Genomic DNA, 24332 nt, shown 5'->3' on the forward strand with positions numbered 1-24332 from the left:
GACTCCTCAGGCACTGTTACCCATCTCCTGCACTCTCCTCCTGACCAGCACCCAGGATGCCTTTCACCAGCTCAGGGAACAGTATTGAGGAAACCAGATGTAAATGATTGGGTGAAATCCTAAAAACAAAGCTCTGTGTAAAGAATACATGATGTTACCTTCCAATCTCCTACTTACTCATTTCCATGAACAGCTGTCTCTTCTCCGCCATTGTCCTCCTCCTCTTCCCACTCTCCTCAATCATTCTGAAGACAAAAAATGGCAGTGAGTGTTTGTGCCAGAATTCCTGTTACAAGAGCAACTTACTGTGAACAGTATCGTTACATTCCTTAGCCAAAATGGTTTGGTTAGACTTGGAAAATGAAAAGAAGAGTCAAGAGTTGGACTTGATGAACCTTATGGGTCCCGTCCAATCCAGGATATTTTGTGATTAAGAGTAGAGAGAAACAGGCATTTCCCCACAACTACAGCATTCCACAGCATAAGGAACTGTGTAATTCTTCTTAAAGCTGTTCATGCTATAGGAAATAGTAATTCTGACGTTTTAGTCTCTAACTTAAACTTAACTTATACTTAAACTGTATTGAGTTTGTAAAACTCAAAGAGTTCCTTACAAGCACGATGTTGGGTTCAGAGGTGCAGCAGGGGGTTGTCTTTAAATAAATGTTGTAAGACTAACACCCAACTTTGAAACAATCAACCAATTAAACATGTTTTCTAAATAGCTTAAACAATGAAACCAATAAACAAACAATAAAACAAGAAAATGTCTAACAAACATTCAGCAGCCTCACCAGAAACCAACACCAAGGGAGCTGGCCAGCTCATCCTCATGCAGCACAATGGCAAGACAGATTTCATCAGGCTTAAATGTCACCCAAGAAAAAGAAGCTGTGTCTTGGCACTTAACATGTGCTCTGATTAACAGCATCCCTCAGCAGTCCTCCGCTCTCTGTTAATTATTTTCTGATAAAGAACCCAACATGCACTCATCCTGGAAGCCACCAAGACCTTTACACTGAGCAGTTAATAAAATGAAAATAACTGCACAGTGGTATCTAGGAATACACTTTGTTTCCTACTTCAGACAATCACAGACTTGGAACCAACGTGCTTCTTGCTATCTTCAAACGCTGCCCCAAGCTCAGGAGCTATTTTTCAGTGCTAACATTCCCTTTATCTCCATAGGCATGTCATCTTGAAGAATGCCAGTCGCTGTACCAGCCAGCAGCTTTATTTCAAATGCCAGCACCTCTCTAAATTCCACAACAGATGGACCCCATGGGTTGGGTTAATTACTTGGTCTTCTAAACAGCTTTAACAGAGACCATTTTATCAAGAGACGAGGCACGATACCACTGGATTTTCCGCAACATCAAAACCCACCAGGATGAGATGACATTACAACTGCTGGCCTTGGTCCCTCCTTCCACCTCCCCAACACCCCGCTCCCATCTGCAGTGCTGGGACTGGTCCTGTGGAACCTTCCTCATGTCACAGCTGCATAGAATCACAGAACGGTTGGGTTGGAAGGGACCTCAAAGATCATGAACTCCAACTCCCCTGCTGTGTGCAGGGCCGCCAACCTCCCCATTTAATACCAGCCCAGGCTGCTCAGGGCCCCATCCAACCTGGCCTTGAACACCTCCGGGGATGGACAGGGCATCCACAGCCTCTCTGAGCAGCTGTTCCAGCAGGAACAGGTATTAGGAAACATTTCTTCTTTGAAAGAGCGGTGATGCAGTGGCACAGCTGCACAGGAGTGGTGGGGTCACCGTCCATGGAGGTGTCCCAGAGCCGTGGGGATGTGGCACTGAGGGACATGGGCAGTGGGCATGGAAGAGTGGGGGAGGGTTTGGACTTAGGGATCTTAGCGGTCTTTTCCAACCTGGATGATTTTCTATAATGTATAACCTTCTGCCTTTCTCAAGGGAGCAAAACACTTGAAGTGTTCAGCAGGTGAAGAGCTCAGCAATCACAGAACCAAACAGGTTGGAAAAGACCTCCAAGATCATCAAGTCCAATGGTCAACCCATGCCCACCATGTCCACTAAACCAAGTCCCAAAGTGCTACATCTCCTGCACTTGCTTACCAAAAAACCCAACCAATAACCAACAAACCCTGCTTGTAAAGCTGGAATAAAGAGGTAAAGAACCCGTGAGCCTCAGCAGAACCACAAACATCCAGGTCCCGAGAAGGGTCTTACAGCAAAGCCTCACTTGCCAGCAGAGGAAAGGCACTTCAACCTCTTGAAAACCAGAGACTGAGAAACAGGTAACGCTTCATGTTATTTGCATAATGCTAGAAGCCAAAACTCTGCAAATGTTACAGATCACGTGTTTACAACATTTCTAAATGCACTGTCCTGAAAAGCTAAACTTCACTTTAAAAGTCTGGGTTAAAACTGTAGTACTGAGTCCTGTCTTCAATATGGCTCTTCTGTATGAGTAGGAAACCTGCTAAGGACCACCAGGAGCTGATCTCTAACCCCTTTGTTGTATCTCACTTCTGCCCAACAATGTAACCTCACTCTTACAGTAAAGAGACTGTTTTCCTACCTCTGCTCTATACTGATGTGTGCTTTGCAGCAAGACAATGAATTTAGTCTGGTTTTGTGTTGCTTTCCCCGCCCCAGTGCTTTTCCAATGGAAGATCTGTATCCTATGGTACAAAACAAACCTATTTCATTTTTCCTCTTGCTACTAAAAAGACACGGAAGTCCTGGCCACAGTAAATACTGAAGACACAAATGAAACAAAAAGGAAATCGGAAGTCTGCAAATTGCTTCAGGTGCTAAGTGAGACCAGCAAGTTTTCAGAACTTATAGTATGGGTGCACAAAGAACTGGCCTTAGTTTCACCAGTTTAAATAACACCCAATTCAACCAAAGGCCAAAACGTCAGTGTTCGCAGAAACATGGTTGGATACAAATCATCTACACTACCATCAGCATCATGGAAAACCTAAAAGGTGATAAAGATCTGAACTTCACACCCAGATGTGCTGCGCAATGAGCATCTGATCAGCTTTAGTTGTACTTGCAAAATGTTCCATTTCCCCTTAAAGCAGAAAAGCATTAAGACTACACAACCCACCCTGCTCCTAGTGATGGTGATGGGACAGTACATCCTGGATGGCTTCCATTGGCATTTCTTCCTCAACAAGCTGCTCTGTCACCTGTAGCAATCTGGAAAGGACACTTGCATCACGACAGCTCCTGTTTCACTTATGAGGAGGTTGGATCTCCAGAGGTCCCATTCAACCCAAAGGACTCTATGAGGTTCAACCCAACACATTTTTTTTCCTTAAAGGCTTTTACAATCAAATGCAGTTGAATCTTCAGCCAACCTTTCTGGCTGGACAGCTCCCAGAGTTTCAAGGACTCTGCTCTGCATGGAAAGCTACAAGCTCAAGTATTCAAGGTTCTGGTCTTTGTATTGGTTCTTGCTCTGATAGCACGGGCTCAATTCACACTCCACACCAGTAGTGTAAGACAGAACATTTACAAGAGTGGACGCAGGTGCCCTGTTCTATTCCAACTCAGTGAAATAGAGAATATTCTCCCTGCAGCAGCAGAGCAGTGCTGACTTTAATGTAAGAATGGCGCTGGTTCAACACACTACAGCTCTGTTTGATGTCAAGATACAGTAACTTAGCTCAAGGAGGCAGATATGAGATCAGCGAGATGAACACGTTGCTGTCAAAGAGTTTACCTTCCACCTGGCAGAGAAGCCAGCAGAGGTACTGATGCTGACTGTGCTCTACACATCTTAAAGTCAAGCATGCTCAGGCATGCAAAGACACACGATAGTGACAATTATTTTTACTTTTATATATATATATATAAGCTATATTTCACACTGTGATGGAAGAAGCAGCCCCAAGTCCTATGGAATATTTCAGCTCTTCCCATTTCTCCCTTTTTCCTTGCCTTTGAAAATTCTCTCTCATGTCCACAATACATACAAGAATCATTTAAGCCTGGCTGGATAAAAAACTAATGACGTAACAAAAAGCAAAGCCTGAATGCTGTCCTCCCCCACATGTGCTTCAACAGGCTCAGCCACTGATGGCACCACAGTGCTTCTTAATCACTCACAGCTCAAGCACAGAAGGAGCACATCAGGCCAATACTACAGGACCTATTTTACAAGGTTTCGCTCTTCTTGGAGCTCATCAGCTGTAGGTAACGGCCCAGACAAATGGCACTGCCTTATTCTATGGATGCCCCATCCCTGCAGGCATTCAAGGCCAGGCTGGATGTGGCTCTGGGCAGCCTGGTGTGCTGGTTGGCAACCCTGCACACAGCAGGGGGTTGGAACCAGATGGTCACTGTAGTCCTTTTCAACCCAGGCCATTCTACGTGATTCTATCAGTGGGAGGAGCCCATGGATCCAACTCCAGCTAAAGCCACAGTCCTTGCTCTTGCCCCAACCACAGCCACCATCCCAAATCGCACCATCTGTTCTTCCCCAAGCACCACCACAGGCATCTCCTGCCATGTTATAAATCATAGCCTGAAATGCTGTCATCCTGGTTCCGTATCTGCAACTTCAGCTGTTGCCTCACTGCTTCCTAATTACTTTAATTTAGGGACTAAATAAATCAGCTTCTGAGCTATCAAAGGGACGTGCTGCTTTTTTCCTCTTGTTTTGGGGTTGTTTTTCAAATACTCCATTTGGTTTTATGTTGTAATTCCACTCGTGAGACATCCTCCAAAAAAAGCTCTGATACCCTGAAGATCTGATAACCACTATCAGGCACTGCTTATGACATGAATGCATGTAAACGATTAAAAGTACTCCACCAAAAGTACTCCATTAAAAGAAATCCATTAAAAGTTGGGTACAGGTTGCCCAAGGAGGCTGTGGATGCCCCATCCCTGCAGGCATTCAAGGCCAGGCTGGATGTGGCTCTGGGCAGCCTGGGCTGCTGGTTGGTGACCCTGCACATAACAGGGGGGCTGAAATCAGATGATCATTGTGGTCCTTTTCAACCCAGGCCATTCTGTAATTAATTCTATGATTCTTTACTTCACTACACCTCTTACCAGGAAAAAGGAAGAGCTCTAGTAGTTATTTCATGGGCATACATTTAACAGGTTTAATGTCCCTTCCAACCCAAACCATTCAATGGAAACCCAAGGACAGAAAAAGAAGAGCCACTCACACTAACAGACCACCAACGCCTTCTTTCAAAGCATATTTTACACAATTCTGATCATTCTTCTAGTTCAACTACAATTTCAGACTCAGTTCCCAACCCTAAATGGAATTAATTAAAGCATAAGTAATGGTGCACAGAAGTATTAAGAATGCTTTGATATGTTACCTCAATATCTACACCAACCTGACAACAGAGCATCCATGAGGAACCGCATACACCTCCCGGTTCTACGGATCCCAAACAAAGCTCCAATGTTTGCTTAAGAACTTCACAAGCCATAATGAATGGCAGTTTAAAAGAGCATCATCAAGAAACTCCAGATCAAGACCAAGCCTGTATTGAATTACATTGCAAAGTCACAAGTTAGCGTTTTTTTGGTGTTGCTTTTACATTTTGGGGGCTTTCCCTTGTGTTTGTTAATTTTCTTTTAAACACAGTGGATCAGGAGCTGCTTCTAAAGAAGGTTTTGTAAAAAGCACACAGATATGATACAGCACCTTTCCTTCCCTGCAGGCATTCAAGGCCAGGCTGGATGTGGCTCTGGGCAGCCTGGTCTGATGGTTGGTGACCCTGCACACAGCAGGGGGAACTGGATGATCACTGTGGTCCTTTTCAACCCAGGCCATTCTATGATTCATTCCATGACTGCAAGAGAGCCACGAAGCTAAGCTTAGGCACAAGTTATCAGCAGGAGCCTATCTAAACACTAAACCAAATGTGCACCTTACAATCATGATTTCTCCACTTTGGCACTGAGAGAAAAACCCGAAACATAACTCAACATAAATGTTACAAATTTAAGTCCTTATCACCAAATCTCACCACCCCAAAAGCACAAAGTTAAAGAGCAGCAGTGATAAGGCTAAGAAAAGCAGGCTGCTTTCTATACCACTCACAACTGTTATTTATGCTGGTACTGACAAATAATGTGACGAACGAGAGGGCTAAGCTGGAACTGCCCTACAGCAATTAATTCTTTCCATCTTCTCCAGTTGCTTGTCAGCAACAACACCCTTTTACCCAAACTCTCCACTAATCTAAAATATCCTTTGGAAACACAGAAAGCAACAGCCTCAAACAGACAATTCTGGGTTACCTCTATTCCTTCGAGTGCACTTTGTAATATCAGCTGGCAGTACAGGATCACACACACTTACCAATGAAAGGCAGGAGGACAAATAAAAACCAACCCAAGTAATTCTTCAGGCCAACGTTTCTCACATTTCCCAACGTGGAAATGAGAATTTTAACTTCTTTTTTTTTTTTTTTGCCTGGAAAGCCACAGCAGCCAACAGCAGAACAAGGAAGCTGACGCACTGCACACTCAGTTTCAGGAACGTGAATAAGAAAACTGAAAGTACAAAGCGTTTTTAAAGAGCAGCACTGCACAGCTGATGACCAAACTCAAGGCAGTGGCTCGAGTGTTATCAGAGCGTTCTCAAGCAGCACACAAACCATTGGCAAAGGGCTCCCCAGCCTATCTAGGGCTTAACAATCACTTATGAATAAGAGGAGCGCTGCACAGAATCACAGAATTGTAGGGGTTGGAAGGGACCTCTAGAGATCATCGAGTCCAACCCCCCTGCCAAAGCAGCTCCCTACACCATGTCACACAGGTAGGCGTCCAGGCGAGTCTTAAATATCTCCAGAGAAGGAGACTCCACCACCTCCCTGTGCAGCCTGTTCCAGTGCTCCGTCACCCTCACTGTATAAAGGAACTTCCTATGTTGTACTTTCATCCCATTACCCCTAGTCCTATCCCCACGCACTACTGAAAAGAGACCAGCCTCACCACTATGACATATACATATATAGCACTATGGCTCTCCAGGTCCATCAGGTTGCCTAGAGAGGTGCTGGATATCCCTGCACACAGCCAAGGTCAGGCTGGATGGGCTGTGAGCACTGATGGAGCTGTGTGTCCCTGCTCAGTGGGACAGGTGGTCTTTAAGGTTCCCTTCCAACCCTAAGGATGCTCTGTTGACCATGAACCCACAGACACAGCCTGTTTAGCTCCGTGCACATCAGCCCAGCCACAGTTACCTGGATGCCACATTACCTGGATGGCACACGGAGCCTCTCAGGGCAGCAGCCACCTCAACTCCTTCTGCCAACATCGAAGGACGACCTGAAAAACAACCAACCACACGAGAAAAGAAAAAAAAAGAAAGAGCCACTATGACAAACAGCCGGTTATCGGCCCCGTTCAGCTCAAGCTAAGACCCAACTTCATGCTGCACCCTTAGCGGGAGGCTCCACGTCGGTACACGGACGGGCTGCCCATGTCACGGCCTGGAGGGCCCAGCACTCCCAGCACCGAGCTTGGGACGGGTCTCCTTCCTCAGCCCCACGCCGCCCTCCCCGTTTCTCGGCTCTCGGAGCCCGCCGCTATTAGCGCAGCCCAATACATAGACAATCCGACCGGTCCCATTGATGCCCGCAGCCCCCACACACCATAACCGTGTTGGCCGCCCCGCCCCGCTCCGCCCGGGCCGCATCCACCGCCGCTCCGCCTCACCGTCCCCACTCCAACGGTCCCCGGCCGCCTCACGGCGCGCAGCCAATCGCAAAGCGTCTCCGCGGGGGCGCGCACCCTCCGGCCAATCCCACCCCGCCCTCTGCCTCCGAGAGCCAATGGCTGAGCGAGCCCTCGTGCCTCGCCCCGCCTCCTCACCTCCACAGCCAATCGGCGAGCGGACGCTTCTCCGGCGGCGGACGTGCGTGAGCTCGCCCCGCCCCTCCTCGGGAGCGCTCGTGCTCTCCAGCCAATCAACAGCCGGCGGGGCTTCGCGCGCTCCCGTCTCCTGCGCAGGCGCAGTGGGCGGTCAGCGCCTCTCCTCAGGGCGATGAGGGGACGTCGAGATGGCGGTAGTGAAGCTTCAACCCCCTCCACATCTAATACCAGCCCAGGCTGCTCAGGGCCACATCCAACCTGGCCATGAACACCCTCAAGGATGGACGGAGCATCCACAGCCTCATTGAGCAGCTGTTCCAGCACCTCATCGCTCTCACAGTAAATAACTTCCCCCTGACATCCAACCTCAACCTCCCCTCTTTGAGTTCTCTCTCAGTAACACTTTAATTCAGCCCACTGTTATGTTTTCCTTTTACCCAACTGGGATGCTGTGTAAAACAATTCTACCTCTTCTCATCCAGCGCTGCTGCCTGCCCTGTGCCCCCACTGCATTGGAGCCATCCGCATCTGAATGGAATTACAAGAGCAAAACACCTCCTGGGACTCAGCTTCAGCACAGCTGCCATTTAAAGAGCTGTGGTTTGGCCCAGCTTCAGGGGGAGGTCAGCAAAGGGTCTCGGTAAGTGTGAAGGGAGACGGCAAACCCAAATTTAGCAGCAGGGAAGAAGAAATAAAAGCAGAAAAATAAAGCCTTGGGGTTGGTTAGGTGTTGTAGGGAGAAGTGGAGGACTTGGAATAACTCAGTGTATTTTTCAATTAATCTGAAGTAAAAGGAGATATTTTCCAACAGGCTGTGTATGGGTTTTCATGTGCCTGTGTTCTTTTTCTTTCTTTTCCCATAGTGATGCAAGAATACTAAAAGAACCACAAAGAAACCACAGAGACCCAAGGAAAGGGAGCAGCCCGAGCTCCCCAGCTGTGAGGTCTCACCAGCACTGAGGCAGCAAAGTCATTCCAAGGACAAACCTCTCCTCAGTGATGAATGGTGCAAAATATGGCGCAGATTGGAGCCGCTGGCTGTCGGAAAGGTGAAGTGCAGGAGGACAGCACCACCTCAGGTCTGGTCTTACAACAGGAGAGATTTGTGCAGAATTGGCTGCTCCAAGGGGAGCTCTTGATGGCACATTGAAGAGCCAGAGCATGAAGCTTACACAACCATCGCTTGTCTGAGCTCACTGCGTTGTGACAGCGGGTGAGCCGGACCCTCCTTCATACGGCATCTCCAAATGTGACGTGGTTCATGGAGTGATTAGAAATGTCAGACTGGAAGGAATCTCTCAGATCACCAAAAACATCTCCTTCGTATGACTGACTGCTTTTCACACAGAATTGTAGGGGTTGGAAGGGACCTCCAGAGATCATCGAGTCCAACCCCCCTGCCAAAGCAAGTTCCCTACACCAGGTTGCACAGGTAGGTGTCCAGGCAGGTCTTGAATATCTCCAGAGAAGGAGATATTTCCACCTCTGGTATTTTGCCATTTTCATCCCTTCTGGCATAGCATGTTTTTGCTCTATCCTTCGCCATTACAACAACTGCTCTTCCGCAGTTACACATTCACGCCCTTGAGCTCTCACAACCTCAAGTGCCCGGTGTTCACAAGTCGGAAGGCTCTGAGTCTAAACTCACTTGGCTGTAATGAGATCAGCCCAAAAGAAGCATGAGCAAAAGGTTAGGTTGAGAGTGGCCTCACCAAGACACCGGAGTAACACATTTGCTGTCCCATTTTGCTTGACGTTGTAACTGAAGAACTTTAAATTCTGAAGGTAGGTGTTTTTCAGACGAGCAGCTGAGTACCAAAGAAGATCCCTGCAGCCTTTAATCTATATGTGTAGATAGAGGTACCTCCGGCTGTGTGTCCAGAGCTGCTCTTCCATCTCATGCATACCCCCACTTAACAGCAACTGAGATAAAGCAGAAGCTGAGATCAGGAACGAGGAACAGCCTCCTTTTTGTTCCTTTCTGGTGTGACAAGATAATTGCTTTGCTTGAGCCATGGGTGTGCTTCTTCTCTATATTTAGACATTGATTCTGCAGCGTTTCTTTCACTCACAAGTTTTGGGTTGGTTGCAATTTGGCAGAGAACAAAACAAACCAGATGATGATGATTAAACTGAAAGCAGTCTGTTAAAGCAGAGATGAAATGTCCAAATGTAACAGGATGGCCTCTGCGCAGCTCCCTCCCAGGGCACTTAGCACAGCAGGCTCAGTACTCTGAAGAGCTGAAGGAAAACCAGTGTAGGAAGGCATGGAGTGCTCAGGAAACGGGCACTCATTGGTGATAAACAGATAGGAGAAATAGCAGTTCTAGGGACAGCCCTTCAGAATTCATGCACAATGGCCTGGGTTGGAAGGGACTGGGTTGGAAATTCCAACCCCCCCCGCCTGGTGGTTGGTGACCCTGCACATAGCAGGGGGTTGAAACCAGATGTTCATTGTAGTCATTTTCAACATAGGCCATTCTATGATTCTACGATCTTAAAGGTCCCTTCCAGCCCTGTGGGACTGAGATGGTACAGTAATAATGAGATATAACCATTAAAGAGTAGAACAAAACAGATGGAAAAGCAGTGCCAAGGACGTGACATCACCGCTGACACAGACAAGTCAGTGAAAGCAGTAATTTAAATTACTCATAAAAAATGCCTGGACTCCAAAAGTCTTTTCCTTACGATAACAGATCCATCAAATGCTTCCTAGAGCACTAAGCCCACTGCCTTGGTAGAGCTGCACTATGATACCCTTATGTAGCTTCTGCTCTTTAACCTGCACTTTTTGGCTTCTTTCTTACCTGTCAGGGATTTGTCCTTTCCTGGTCACCTCCAAGTCCTTCAGCACAGCTGTTGCAGTTTGAAGCAGTCATTCTTGGACACAGGGGAGCAGAGTCACACGCAGTAAGTGCTTCATTGCCTTGGGCAATGCACTGAGTCTATCTCTGCTGCCAATACACAAACTGGACTTTCAGACTCGTTTTTCCTTCCCCGTGGCTAAATCACACTGACAGCTTATAATTACAGGATATGATTAATTAGTATGTCAAGTTCCTGCCCATCCCATTAGTTCCAGTTACTGTGCACCCACTCCTGGAGCAGCAGGTTGTGTTGTTGCCCCCACTGTAAAAGGCTTTTTCCTTATATCTAACCCTGTAATATTTCAGTGAGAAGCAGTCCTAGGCTTTCTATGTGTTCCCAGGCACCCATTGACTGCACTGAGTTGTTAAGTGATTCCAGTTATAAGAGACGTGGCTCACCTTTGTTCATCGGGGTCCCTTAAAAAAATCAAGAGGTAATCACTGAAAAATCAACATTAGCAGCACTAACGGCCATAAAATCATAACGCCTTTTATTTAACATAAAATGAAACATGAAGATAAAATACACAGTTGCCCATGTGCTGAAGAACTATGGTATTTTACATTCATTTATAAAGCAGGTAGTTTTACATGACAAAAAGAAGTGAGAGGAAAAGGAACGGAATCTGCAGTAAGACAGAAGCCACGGGGCAGGCTTTTGCTTGTCCAAAGTGCTACCTCCTATGGGCACAGATCTTCGAGTGACAGGTTAGAAACTGGCCGTTCTTAGCACTCCTTTGATCCCTCTTAATGCTTCTGAGAAGCTAAGGTGGAAGTTTACAGAGCAAAATGAATGACAACATGTTGAGGAAACACCCTTGGCCAAGAGGCACAGCTGCAGCACGATGGACCATGTCTGTCCCTGCTGTCTTGCTCCTCTGCAGGAATGGGCCCACACTGTTTTAAATGCCTACAGCTTATATTACTTCATCCCCTCCCGCCCCCCTTCTTCTTTTCTTTCTCTATTGCCAGCTTTCTAAGTGAAATTTGACTTTTCAAGCAGACAGCAGGAGGGTGAGGGCTCACAGATGCACAGATTTAGGGCAAAGGAAGGGAGCTACCACCCGTCAGTGAGGGTGGCTGCTGGCAGGCACATCCCTTGCACACCTCCAGACACACAGTAAAGGATTGTACCCGGAACCTCCGTCCCTGCTGCTTGAGACAATGGAACAACACCTTCCACGTCGCAGCCACAGGTGGGCCAAGAGCACAGCCCTGCCCTGAGCAATGCACACTGCAGTATCTGATAACTGAACGGTACAGGAGACAGACCAGGTAAGGTTTAAATCAGGGTAGGAAGGAATGGGAGATGCAGCAGTACCAGGGGAACAAGGAATGTTGGTTTTTCTTTTGTCAAAGTGCAGCAGATTGAAACACGTTTCTAGTATATATTTTGTCTACCCCATAAATCTTAAATATGAAAACAAACATGAAACAGCCCTAATTCCATCTCACATCTGTGGTGCTACCCAAGGTGTAATGTCAGCACAAGGCTGAGGTGAAGCTGGTCTTGCTACGTACACGTGGCCAACATGGCTGTGCACACCTATACAGCTGCACACACATCTGCACTGTCCCTGTACGCACACCCACCAGTGGGGCTTCCTGATAGTGCAACTGTTCAGAGTGGAAGCCCCACCAATGCTCAGACAGGGTTCCATCCTCTTGTTTTCAAGAGATCCCAATGACAACCAATGTGGTATAAAAACACCAGTTGCCCGCCTTTTCAGGTTTCAGATTTGTACTTTAAAACCTGACCTGTCAATCATTCTTCCTTCCCCACGTTCTTTCCTTCCCTGCTTTAAATCACCTCCAACTTATATACAGGAGTTGCAGGAACATGTGGGTATAAATGTCACTGGAGATTCATCTAACCCAAATGGGCATTGCAGAGGTGGGACAAGACAGGGATGCTCTGGAGCTGTTTCTACCCTTATCTCTATGGCTAATTTGTGTGCAGAACTGGGGCCAGCAGATCTCAGCCTGCAGTGCCCTTGTCCCTGCCATAGGGAATGCCCCATAGAATCATAGTATGGCCTGGGTTGAAAAGGCCCACAACGATCATTTTGTTTCAGCCCCCTGGTGTGTGCAGTGCTACCAGCCACCACACCAGGCTGCCCAGAGCCACATCCAACCTGGGTGGATGTGCCCATAGGGCAGTACTGTGGCCTCCCCCATCGAGGGACATCTCAAGGATCCCACTCCAGTGCATCCAAGTGGATTCACTCCGCTCCCAATAGCTGCAGGGATGTATTGTCCCTTACAGCAACACTTTCACCCCAGTTCCCACAAGCAGCTAGACCATTCTGCTTTGACAGTGCTCCCTTGAAATCACTGGACCTATGGTATGTTGTCTGAATTCCCCCTTGGCACCCTGTGGTGCTCACACAAGCAATGGAGCTACTGATTGCCATTCCATGGCACAGCAAAACTGAGTTGCTTCGGATTCTCTTTTGGTTGAGCAGCTTCTGTACCAACATGTCTCTTTGGCTATGAAGGTAGCATTGTTTATGGAAAGGATCCACCTCAACTTGTTTCCTTGTTCTGCTGGGTGGCCGTGAGGCAAAAGGAATGGATACCGATGGAAAGCAACAGGACACAGGACTGAAAAGGTTCTGTACGCTCCATCTGAAGCTGCAAAACTCTCCCAGATTCCTTCAGTGCTGAACTCCTGCTTTCCCTGCAGCCTCCCTCTTCGTGTCCTCCCTCCCTCTTCTCTTTTCTTCCCCTTTTAACATTATTACATGCTCAAATCCAACCAGCTCAAATACTTTTTAATACACTGAAAATGTAAAATAAAGAATATATGAAGTACATACAGTATATATATACATATTTCAAATACTTAAAATTCTTACGTAAAATATGATTTTTTCTATATTATTTGTGTAAAAATACATTTTAAAATGGTGTCAACTCGATTTTTCTGTACATACCCTCTATTCCAATTTAAGTCCCTTTTAAAAAGGCGAAAGACAGACAAAGGTTCAGCATCTCCGCGCTGCGTTTACAGGCCTGTTGTCAAAACCAGAAAAGCTTGTGGTAAACAGTACTGGATTCCTTCTCTTTAACAGCTCCCACATTTATTGCATCAATGGACAAAACAGAATCTTTCCAGTTCTCCTGCTAGTGAAACTCCATGGCCTTGCTGAGAAACTGTGTGCTCTCCATACCCTGTTCTTCTAGTTCATAAATCATCCTTTGTCTTTGTGTTTTTTTTTTTTTGTTTTGTTTTGTGGTTTTTTTTTTCACAGATACTAAAATATATATTACTTAAAATATATTACTGTAAGCTCTTAAAATTGATCTTCAGTTATATCAAAGGTATAGCATTAAAAAAAACAAACAACCCCAGTTAAGGAATAGAACTGCGGATGTTGTGATCGCAGCAGGCGCCTGAGATCGGTCGGACTCCGGTGCTGCACCAATGCAACTGCCAGCCCCATGGAGGGACTCCCTGCAGCCTCCTGCACACCCACAATGGGATCTAGGAAGCTTGAAAGCCCTGCGCAGAGCCCAGCACGCTCCTGGGCTGACCCAGCCATGACTGCATGGTGAAGGTTTTGGACAGCTGAGCCTGAGCTAATCCCAAGGAGAAGACAGGAGCCTCCCTAGGGCTTCAAGCATCCAACACAGAGCGACCACTGGTCTTCTGGGCACTTCCCCAAACAAAACCCAATATTTCCTTCACCAGGAGGTGGCAGAGCTCTGTGACAGCCCCCAAGCGGCTCAAAACCACCGTTGGACTGAGCATGGTTGGCACAGAAGAGCCAGCGCCCAGCTCGACCATGGCAGCTCCATTGGGCAGGACGCAGCCCCAGGACATGAAGGTGCCCCCCTCAGTCCCAACCTGAGGGCTCAACTCCCAGCTGTGACCCAACGCTGTGCACTACGCAACTCCACTGACCATGCAGCTGCTCAGCACGTTGGCCTTCCCTTTTGATTTAAGAACAGCATCACAATTCCAAACAGATTTCCTTCCCTGTGCTCCCAACCCATACCCCACAGCCTCAGCTCATCTGTGGACTTGCATTATGCTCCTCCATTAAAACAGCTTGAACGAGGTGGGTTGGTTTTTAGCACTGGAAAGTTAAATGATGTTGCTTAGTTTGTATTTCTAGTTCTCATGCTGCAGGACTTGGATTGTGGCTCAAGAGGGAAAGTATAAACCTGAGCATCTCCTCCTACTCAAGCTGCTTCTACTGCCACAAAAAGTCTGACATCAGACGTCGTAAAATATTTAGTATCAGATCTTATCTGTTATAGAATCGTAAAATCATTAAGGTTGGATACCTTAACCATTAAGGTTGGATGACCTCTGTGATATCAAATCCAACCATCAACCCGTCACCACAATAAACGGCAAAACTATGACATTTCCTGTAGAATGCCATTATTTAATACCTGGGCTCCAAAGTCTGTTGTTTTAAACTATGTTTAACACAGGTGAGGCCAGCAGGGAGCACTGCTACATGGGCTGCAGGATGTTCCCCTTCAAGAACACATTATTCAACAACCAGCACTGTGAAACAAGCAAAGCTTTGAAGGCTTCAGGCGGAACTGTGCTTCTGTTAGTTATTGTACTGAGCTCTGTTACTCCTAATGATTTCCTGACTACTTCATATCCACTTGCAAACCTGTGGATGTTACTCCATCGAGTTCCACCTCATAGCTTGTAGCGTGTGATAAAACCAAAGACATGCAGTTGAAAGAATTTACTATCTGAAAAAAGGAAAAGGGTAGAAGTAGCCCAGGAAAAGTGCTCATCTGTTAAAATAGAACTAAGGCACTGAACAGTTGTAAACTTCCAAGTTGTGGCATGAGATGCCCGTGTTTCCCATCCAGCCTGGCAGCCTTGCACATCTCGGTGGTCACCCTGTGTCCAAACCTGGCCCAGCACCACTCGGTTCCTATTGCTGTATGTGTTGCAGAAACCAATCTGTGCTGCAGAGGAAAATGTAAACGTAAAGGCAGCAAGGAGCTGGAGCTGCAGGGGGGGCCAAGGGTGGCTTCAGGAAATGCCAAGCATGTGGATGCTCAAACACCAGGCAGCAACGTGTGCTGCTCCCTCAGCACCTCCCCTTCCCTGTTTGGAACAGCCTTGTTGGCCCTGAAGTGTTACACTGATGAATGTTGAGGTGTGAACAGAATCGATCCAATTTCTCCAGCAAAACCTCCTGGCTTTTATTTGCGGCAGAACTGGCTTTTTCAGTTTCTTTTGTAACCAGCTACAGCCTTCAGGCTGGGTTACTCTGGGGGATCTGCAGTAGAAGGGAATTAATCTGTCTCACGGAGGATCACATTGTCATAACGCTTCCCTTCAGGGCTCAAGTTAACAAGGCAAGGGAAGATCCTGCTCTGCCCAGGGTACCACATGGACCCACTTTAGATGCCCATTGGAGAAGGAAGGAGGGATGTGGGCAGCAATGTGGCCAAGTCAGCGCTTCCACAGCAGCCAACCCAGCGAAGCAGCCATCCCTCTGCCATCGGCACAGCCATCCAAAGCCATGGGGCTATAGCCGTGGCCAACGCTTGTGCAGCACAACAGAACAACCAGGGGTAACTATTTTTTTTTTTGAGATTTAAGTGGTTTCAAAGAAAATCCTGACTGTACTTCTCATATTTAAATCCTTTCCACCACTGGATGCCCAAGGAGAGATGTGCAGTTGGAAAACAGGGGTCCCCAGTCAACGTATGGTGAGCAAACCAAATCCCAGGATGCGCCAATCCTACGTTGGAGGATACCACGCTCTGTGGGGCAGGGAAGGAAATCTTTCTCTGCCAAGTGATTCAGCCTGCAACTCTCTTTATCATTACGCTCCCTGCAGAAACACTCAGTGCTCCCACATGTGGGAAATGGGGAAAGCAGCAGTGCAGTCCAATGGAAAGAAGGAAAAAGGCTTTAGGACCCCAGCTCATAAAACAGCCGTCACCTCTTTTGTTTATATTGCTTCATCATAAAAAGGCCTTTGGATTCAAAGTGAATTCAGTGCTTTTCCATCAAAAAGATACACAGATTTGTTACCTGACCAAGATCTCGTATGGCCCCCCTCCCTCCCCCAACAGTGACAACATGGGACTGGATGTGAACCTGATGTTTTCTGGGAAGAGGAGTAACCTACAGCTCCTCCATGCAATGCACGCTCATTGCACTACATCAGAATGCAGACTGCAGTATGCTCCATCAGCCTGCCTGTTGAAAATCACTGCAGTTGAGTACCATGTAGTACCACTTTGTTAATTTGGAGTAATTGGAAATAATGGATTACGAACACTGGCACTGGGCCACAATAGAGCACAACCAGCAGTTGGGGCAGTCTGGTTTCAAAAAGACATGGAGATGCCCAGACAACAGTGAGGCCCAATGAAGAGGCTTGTTTTCCACACTTAGCTTCATATAAAATCTTCTATAGAAATGAGAGAAGTCTGACTACGTGGAGTTTTTAATGAGCCACAGTAAGCTTCCTAGAAAACGGCAGGACAGAGGGTGACATTTAGTGCACTTCACTTGCATAATGTGCTGTGATGGTTCTCAGTGGTGGGGATGGCACCTTCCAGCTTACTTGAAACAATGCTTAAGAAAGCAGGTTTCTGCCAAGTCCTGACAGTCCAGAAATGAAGTGCAGTTCAGCACATCTTTGTGATCTCTGCTTTAAATGGTTCCTGGGATTACCAATCATCACAGTTACTGAATTGGTTTAGTGATTTAAATTCAGGTATCCTATGGTTAGTATAGTTGCCTTTTTCAGCAGCAAAACCAAGATACTACTGCCCTTAAAACACGGTTACTGCAACTGATTCCTTGGAGAGGAGAGGATATGCAATCAAAACCACCAGCCAATATTGCACAACCCAGCATGCCTTCTGGGAACGGCCATGCCACGGGTGATGGGCGACTCTTGAAGGCTGGTGTAACGTCAGCACCTTCCAATTCTGACCAATTTGAACTGAAATTCAGAGCAACATGGCAGCCCACCGAGGGGCTCTGGGGCTCTGTCAGCACGGACATGTCGTGCCTTGATTGCCCAGCTCCTCTCCTTGCCAAGAGAAGACCAACAGCTGAGGTTTCGCTGGGGGACTGTTACCCCATCTAGAGCAGAGCTCAGCAAACATGCTGGATAGCAGGCTAGGGTTAATGGAACTGCAGTACAAGTCAAACACTATCTCCTAAAAGATTGAAAAAATATTTTTAAACAAAATAATGTGACATATTTACATAATTCCTTAAGTGCAAACTCTTGTCACGATTCACGTAGTTGAGCTCAATTTAGACTCACTGTACAAGAAGGTGCTCTTTCTTTAATGAAAGAAGAACTCTACTCTGTATTCCTGATTCAGTAACGTGTCTCTTGTGCAAGGCAGTAAATTTCCTGTTTCTTCCCAATGTGCTCCCAAAAGCAAACCCAACATGGAGCCTTCCTCTTCCCACGTCATGTCCTGGTTACCGCACAACCAGGCAGGAGACACAGAGCTTAGAGGGGCCAATGCAGTCATCATGGCAGAAGGCACCACAGCCCTTGCACATGATCATGGCTTTCAACCTGCAGTAACACTTGGAAGGGGAGTCCTCCATGCTGCTGTCTTCAGCAAAGGCCTGAACCGGGATGGTCTGGCTGTGGTTGCCAGAGTTCATGGCTTGGCTGGTGGGAATGGTGGTTACAGTCACAGAGAAGGACATGACGTTCCCCATGCTACTGGACAACTGATTGCACTCAGAGAGCCCGCTCATGAGGGAGCCCTGGTTCACGTCCGGGGAGGTGGAGACGTTTATTGTGCCGCTGTAGCTGGGCCCAATGAGCTGCGCTGCCGCAGCATCTCCTCCCAGCTTCAGAGGGTGGGGGTGAGAAAGCTGGGGAAGCTGCGGCTGTACAGAGTCTGAGGACGGTGCAGAAGAGCTGAAGAGCTCAGGGCTGCTGTGTGTTTTTCCCTTCACTGTGTGCACCATTTGCTCTTGAGTGGCCTGAATAAAATCTCGTGCCAACGCTGTTCCATCCAGCGCCTGAATGTTCTCCCTGCTGCCGGCTGCCTGCTGAGACACGGCTGCTTCCGCCTTCACGCCCTTCTTAGCAAGGATGCTGTAATCTGAGGAATTTGCACCGCGTGATACCTGTTCTTTTTCACACGGAGCAGGCACCTGGGAAGCCTGGGGCTCCTCTTTTACACTGACGTGCTCACGTTCATCACCGGTGCTCTCATCGTCCACATCTCCTTCCTCGCTGCTGCTGCCATGGCCAGGCATCTCCTCACATTCCCCAAATTCTGCTTTTGGACCACCGGCTGGGCTGCTCAGACACAAGCGAGTTTCAGGGTTCAAGGAAAAGCCTCTCCTCAAACTCTCCGAACCGCGGCCATAGGTGGAAATGTTGAGCAGATAATGGCCAGACATAGCGGGTTTGGATGTCCTTCTGCCCATGAAACCCAGCACAAATCTCTGGCTGGTGGAGCTGTTTTCTATCTGGAAACCTGAGTGTGCGAGGTTCACTTGGGAAGGCTGAAGGACGGGGAGCAAATTCTGCCTCTGGACTTTCTTGATGAGTGTCTGAAGGATCTGCTCCTGCGTTGTTTTACTGAGCGCCTCTGTGTGCTGGTCAGCACTGGGCTCCTTTCCTCCAGGGAGCACAAATGTCCTTGGAATGTGAGGCAGAGGCCTGCTCTGGCAAAAGATCTTCCCGAGCTGCTGTGGGGATAACCCTGACTGCCTTTCACCACCCTCAGCTCCAGCACCACTCCCTGCTACACCAGGTGCTGCTGCCCCTTTCTCTTCATTAGAAGCTAATGGGACAGTTTTCATTTCTGCTTTGGTGACAGGTTTTGGCAGGATTTGCTCCAAGGGGACACTCTTGCCTTGAAGAAGTTGGGTGACCAAAGGGTTGTTGGCAGGAATACTGGAGTTTGCTTTTGGGAGGGCCCCGCTTGGACTCGGATGGGTTTTAAGGCTAGGTGCTGCTGACAAGGCGTTGGAGCATAGGGCAGATGGAGCTGACACCACCGCACCTCCAGCCTGGGCTTCCGAGCTAGTGGGGGTCAGTGAAGGCATCAGAGGGGAAGGAGACGTGCCTTTGGGGACATCTGAACTGGTCCCTCCTAAGGCCGCGGGTGCTCCCCTGGTGATGTTGGCGTTGCTATCTGCTGAGGACACAGTGACACAAGTTGTTCCATCCCTGACAGTTGATGCCCCGCAGGCCTGGCCGGGACCTGCTGGAGCAGAAGGTGCTTTCTCTTGTTTGTCACAGCCACCAGCACATGAGGAGCCCGAATCCTGATTTATAGCCATGTTTGGGGGGCTCTGTTTGATTCTGCTGACTTGCTCTATCGCTGATGCCACTGGGGAGGAGCAGCTGGTACCTGTATTGCCAGCTGCACTTCTGGATTGCAACGTGGAAGTTTGCTGTAGTTGTGCTCTAGAAAGACTGGGGGCTGCTGGCTGCTCCTGGGTCTCCATTGGGGAATGGGTCCCTGGGCAGCGTGGAAGAAACCTTCTCGAACTTCCCCCGCTTCCAGTTCCTGCCAGTTCCAGTGCGTTTCCTCGTGTTCCAGTTTCACCAGCTCCGCTCGTCGCTGCGTTGCCTGTCCCTCCACCGCCCGCTGGGCCCCCACCGGGGCCCGGCCCTGGAACTGCTCCCCCCGAAGAAGCGGCTGCGGCGGCTGCGGCGGCCGCTGCCCTCTGAGCCCTGACCTGCTGGGCTTTGGCCTTGATGTCCGCCAAGGTTCTGGCGCCTGTTCTGGCTGGACTGATGAGTGAGGCTGGGAAACGTACCCTGGGAGAGACCTGGCCCGCAGGAAATGGCATGGGGGAGATTCGGGAAACAGGAATCTGTAAGAGAGGAGAAAAGTGGAATTGATATACAGGGAATGTTTGACCCACATCATTAAAGACAGTTTAGATAAATGCTTTCGGAGTTCTAACTTCTCATTTGAGAAGAATACAAAGAAGAAGGTCCACATCCTTTTGATGTCTGGCACACCTATTTTGGGTCTGTAATCACCTCGTTAACTCAGGCTGGAAGCTCTTCCCTTGAGGTGCCCACTGTTCCAGCACACCCCATCACTACAAAGCCTACTGAGCTCCCTCAAAAGTGAACAAAACTCAACACCTCTCACCCCCTTAGTGTAGGTTTTGTGCTTAAAATTACATGTAAGCAACCCACATCCATTTGTACATCTGTGAATTGCTCTTCTACTCCTGCATGTCATTTCACTCCTTGGTGTCCTTTTATGAACTAATAATACTCTACTGTGCATCTTCACATAAAATGCCAAATTTTAGTCCTGTCTTCGAACATACGTTCTCCACTCCCCTCACCTTTGCAGTTTACTTTGTGTGATCCCCCCTTCTTCCTAAAATGGAAATGATGAGATCAGTGCACTCATAGTAGTGCTTTTCTCTTATCTGTAGCGACTTAAGCTTGTATCCCTTGAAGTCACATTTGTTTTCATACATTCACAATACTTCGCTGACTCCCAGTTACCTTCTAATCTTAATAAGAGATTAGAATTCTCAGAACATACAGAAATAGAGCAATTGAATCATTTTCCATGCACAGTTTCTGCCTAAGGCCCCGAACAAGGCAGCTGAGCTGGGAATTTCCTGGAAGCTCAATCGCAGGTGTGTTTCTTGTGGCCTATGTCTGAAGTATGAGAGAAGAGCGCTGTTCAGGCCAAAGCCTGGAACCCTTCTGTCACTCTCAAGCTTTGCTTCTGTTTTCCTTTCTGTGAATCTATTGCTTAATTCACAGAATCATGAAATCATAAAGGTTTGAAAGACCAATAAGATGATCTATTCCAACCATCAGTCCACGCCTGTGACCACTCAAGACCATGTCATCTTTTTATATGTAGATTCCTGCTAAGATTCAGCAGATAAAAGGCTTTTGGAATTGAGATGTTCCCTAAAATAGTCCTCTGATACTTCACTGCATTCAGTACTAATGATAACCGCATCATTTTTGGATTTATTTTTAACACAGGCAAATAATTTACTTCCTGAGCTTGATATTGTAGAGCAAACTGCTGGCAGCATTCTTTCTAGACCTGTTCTTTTACCAATGGGACTACACCTACAAAGTTCCTTGTGTTCTTGAGCTGCAGCTCCCTTTGTGATTTCAGTCCTGTAATTGCTGGAGCTTCTGGTTAAGCAGGTCTCATAGCAGATGTGTGTGTCCAGGAGACTTCACTGAATTCAATTCCCTTTAGCAAACAGCATTTTTGGATCAAACATTTCCGTCACAGCAATAAGCAGGCAACATAACTTGCATGCAGAACCAGAACTGAGCTGACCCAGAAGCACTGACCAACATGAACCCATTCTGTGCATCTGCCTTCCTTTCTCCTTACCTTGAGTGGGGGCACGCGTGGCACGGGGGGCCCGGCAGGAGGAAAGGACTGCGTTTGGCTGCGAAATGCTGGCTGCTGCTGCTGGCACTTCTCCGCAATGCGAGGCTTCTTCTCAGGTGTAGTCGAAGCTCCTTCACTGCTCTCTGACTTCCTCTTATGGCCTTCGACACTGACCTCCATTTCTTCATTTACAGGGGGTTTCTTTTCTGGCGTTGGTGGGGCGACCACTGGACTTGTCACCTTTGCCACTGCTTCACCTGCTTCAGGGCTCTTTGGTTTGCTTGGGGCCAAGACCGGGGCACGTGCAGCCTCCTTCACTTCCTTTGATGCAGTGTGCTTCCTCTCTTCTTCCAGCTTTTGGCTCACAGCAGGCTGTGGTTTCTCTTGGATGGGTTCTGCTTGGATTCTCTCTTGGATTTGGGGGTCACTGGGCTTTGCTGCACACCCAGCTGGGGAAGCTGAGGCCTCGGCAGGTTTGGCTGCTTTGGGCTGCATCTCTTCTCTCCCCTCCTCTCCTCTTTTCTCCTCTCCTTTTTTCACCGCAGGTGCTTCATGGACCACTTGTGCTTTAAACTCCGATGGAGAAGTCATCTCTTCTTTGACTGGCATGCATTTTGGCTGTTCTGCCGCTGGCTTTTCAGCCTCTCTATCATCAGCGCTGGTGTTGGCTGTCAGTCTCTCAGACTCTTCGGGACTTAATCCAGAACTAACAAGAAAAGCAGAATTTTTGTTTTGTGAAACATCCTTGCACAAAGCACGCTATTCTTACAAACACAAAGAGGGCTGCCTAAATGCCATACCCAAAGTAAACAGAACTCGTACTGATTTGATGCCACGATCTTTGAAATCCTTCACTGCTGTTATTGCTTCCAAATGAAACAGAACTTGATAGCAGTGTTTAAAACCAACTAAACAAAGTACGTGAGCACGCATTAGATCGAGGCCTCTGCCCAAATACTCCCTTTCCAAGCTGCAAACCAAAAGAATTTGGCCAACAGTAAACATTTCCTTTCCTCGTCCCTGCAGGCCTATCTCTGCCATATGCAAAGTGCCTCACACAGCCCACATCTAGATTCAGCTCATATGGTGACACTTCCTGAAAGGGACTCCAGGCTCCTGAAAAACATCTCCCAGTTTTGGCCAGCAGCAGAACCACCGATGGACCGACCCTCAGCTTAGAACCAAGACTGCCTGTCCTGTTCATTCATCTTTATTTACAAAAGAAATGAACAAGTCGGGAATCTAATGAAGCTAGACCTTGTTGAGGGCTGATGAAAGGTAATGGTGTACTGGTGGGCAGCACATGAAATCCACAGGACTAAGTGTGCCCAGTGAGGCAGTGAGGAGGTAAAAAAGATGCTGAAGTTCCTTACCTTTGGCCATAGTAGCTCTCAAAGAAGTGTTCCTTCCACAGCTCAACCTTCTTTTCCTTTTCTATCTCTTGACGTATTCTTAGCTGCATTTCTGGTGTGAACTCACCTGCAAAATGCAGGAAGGGTCATGTACACAGCCCATGTCCCTCAGTGCCACATCCCCATTGGTTCCAGAACAGCTCCAGGGACGGTGATTCCACCACCCCCTAGGCAGCTGAGCCAAAAAGCTTTACTTAAGTCGATGTGAATGACACCTATTGATCTCTGCTTGTTCACAAATTCTGGGGTTTTATTTAGGCAGTTGAGCCATGCGGGCAAGAAATAAATCCTTGCTGAGTGTTCCCAATCACCTCCTTCACACACCCAGAAATGTCCTCCAAGAGGGCCTGCACCACGATGAAACTGAGACTGACCAGATTTGCATTTTCTCAGATAATCTTTTTGGTGCTTTTTGAAGGTGGGTGCAACATTTGCCTTTCTTAGTTGTGGGGAATTTCTGCCAGTCCTCACTTCCTTTTCAGGATGATGGGCAGGGGCCTTTCAGGCACTGGAAGTTCCCTTCGCTCCCTGAAACGCAGCCCATCTGCTCCAAAGTCATTTGATGGTCATTTCTACCATTTTACGCCTTGTAGAGTCTTACAATCATGAAGGTTGGAAAAGCTGTCCAAGATCATCAAGTCCAACTGCTGACCCACCCCCACCACTGCTCACGTCCCTCAGTGCCACATCCCCATGGTCCTAGAACACCTCCATGGATGGTGACCCCACCGCCTCCTTGGGCAGCTGTGCCACTGCATCACTGCTCTTTAAGATAAGTCGTTCTTATTATCCAACCTGAACCTCCTCTACAAACGAATCATGCTGCTGTATGGATAAAGATATCCTAAGCTTCGCTTCAGATCTCAGCTCACAGC

The 24332-nt window shown here is 47.7% G+C and overlaps 2 protein-coding genes and 1 long non-coding RNA gene across 26 annotated transcripts in view; 1 reads left to right on the forward strand and 2 right to left on the reverse strand.

Moving 5' to 3' along the window:
- Positions 1-7744, reverse strand: part of DTNB (dystrobrevin beta) — a 131661-nt gene extending 123917 nt beyond the window's left edge. For 9 of the 19 annotated variants that reach the window (XR_001554485.1, XR_004306553.1, XM_032443423.1 and 6 more), the window contains exons 1-2: positions 5665-5683; positions 178-245 (exon numbers count right to left, since the gene is read on the reverse strand). Coding sequence is in view for 17 of the 19 variants with exons in the window: in XM_032443423.1 (XP_032299314.1) it covers positions 178-244 (67 nt within the window). In the remaining 2 variants the exon portion in view is untranslated. Of the gene's footprint in view, positions 1-177; positions 246-1386; positions 1436-3096; positions 3189-5664; positions 5684-7226; positions 7296-7621 lie in introns of those variants that run through there. The other 10 variants (XM_015859763.2, XM_015859762.2, XM_015859761.2 and 7 more) reach the window with 5 other exon arrangements.
- Positions 7745-7961: 217 nt separating this feature from the next.
- LOC107312373 overlaps positions 7962-24332 on the forward strand; it is a 36621-nt gene continuing 20250 nt past the window's right edge. For 2 of the 3 annotated variants that reach the window (XR_004306554.1, XR_001554484.2), the window contains exons 1-4: positions 7962-8180; positions 8324-8481; positions 8705-9273; positions 10659-10754. This is a non-coding gene — a long non-coding RNA (uncharacterized LOC107312373). Of the gene's footprint in view, positions 8181-8323; positions 8482-8704; positions 9274-10658; positions 13528-24332 lie in introns of those variants that run through there. The other variant, XR_001554483.2, reaches the window with a different exon arrangement.
- Positions 13470-24332, reverse strand: part of ASXL2 (ASXL transcriptional regulator 2) — a 65492-nt gene continuing 54629 nt past the window's right edge. For all 4 annotated transcript variants that reach the window (XM_015859722.2, XM_015859723.2, XM_015859724.2 and 1 more), the window contains 3 exons: positions 23419-23524; positions 22046-22751; positions 13470-20525 (listed from right to left, as the gene is read on the reverse strand). In XM_015859722.2, the coding sequence (XP_015715208.1) occupies positions 18153-20525; positions 22046-22751; positions 23419-23524 (3185 nt within the window). In that variant the 3' untranslated portion in view covers positions 13470-18152. The remainder of the gene's footprint in view (positions 20526-22045; positions 22752-23418; positions 23525-24332) is intronic.

Source organism: Coturnix japonica, chromosome 3 (assembly GCF_001577835.2).
Source record: "Coturnix japonica isolate 7356 chromosome 3, Coturnix japonica 2.1, whole genome shotgun sequence".
NCBI lineage: Eukaryota > Metazoa > Chordata > Aves > Galliformes > Phasianidae > Coturnix > Coturnix japonica.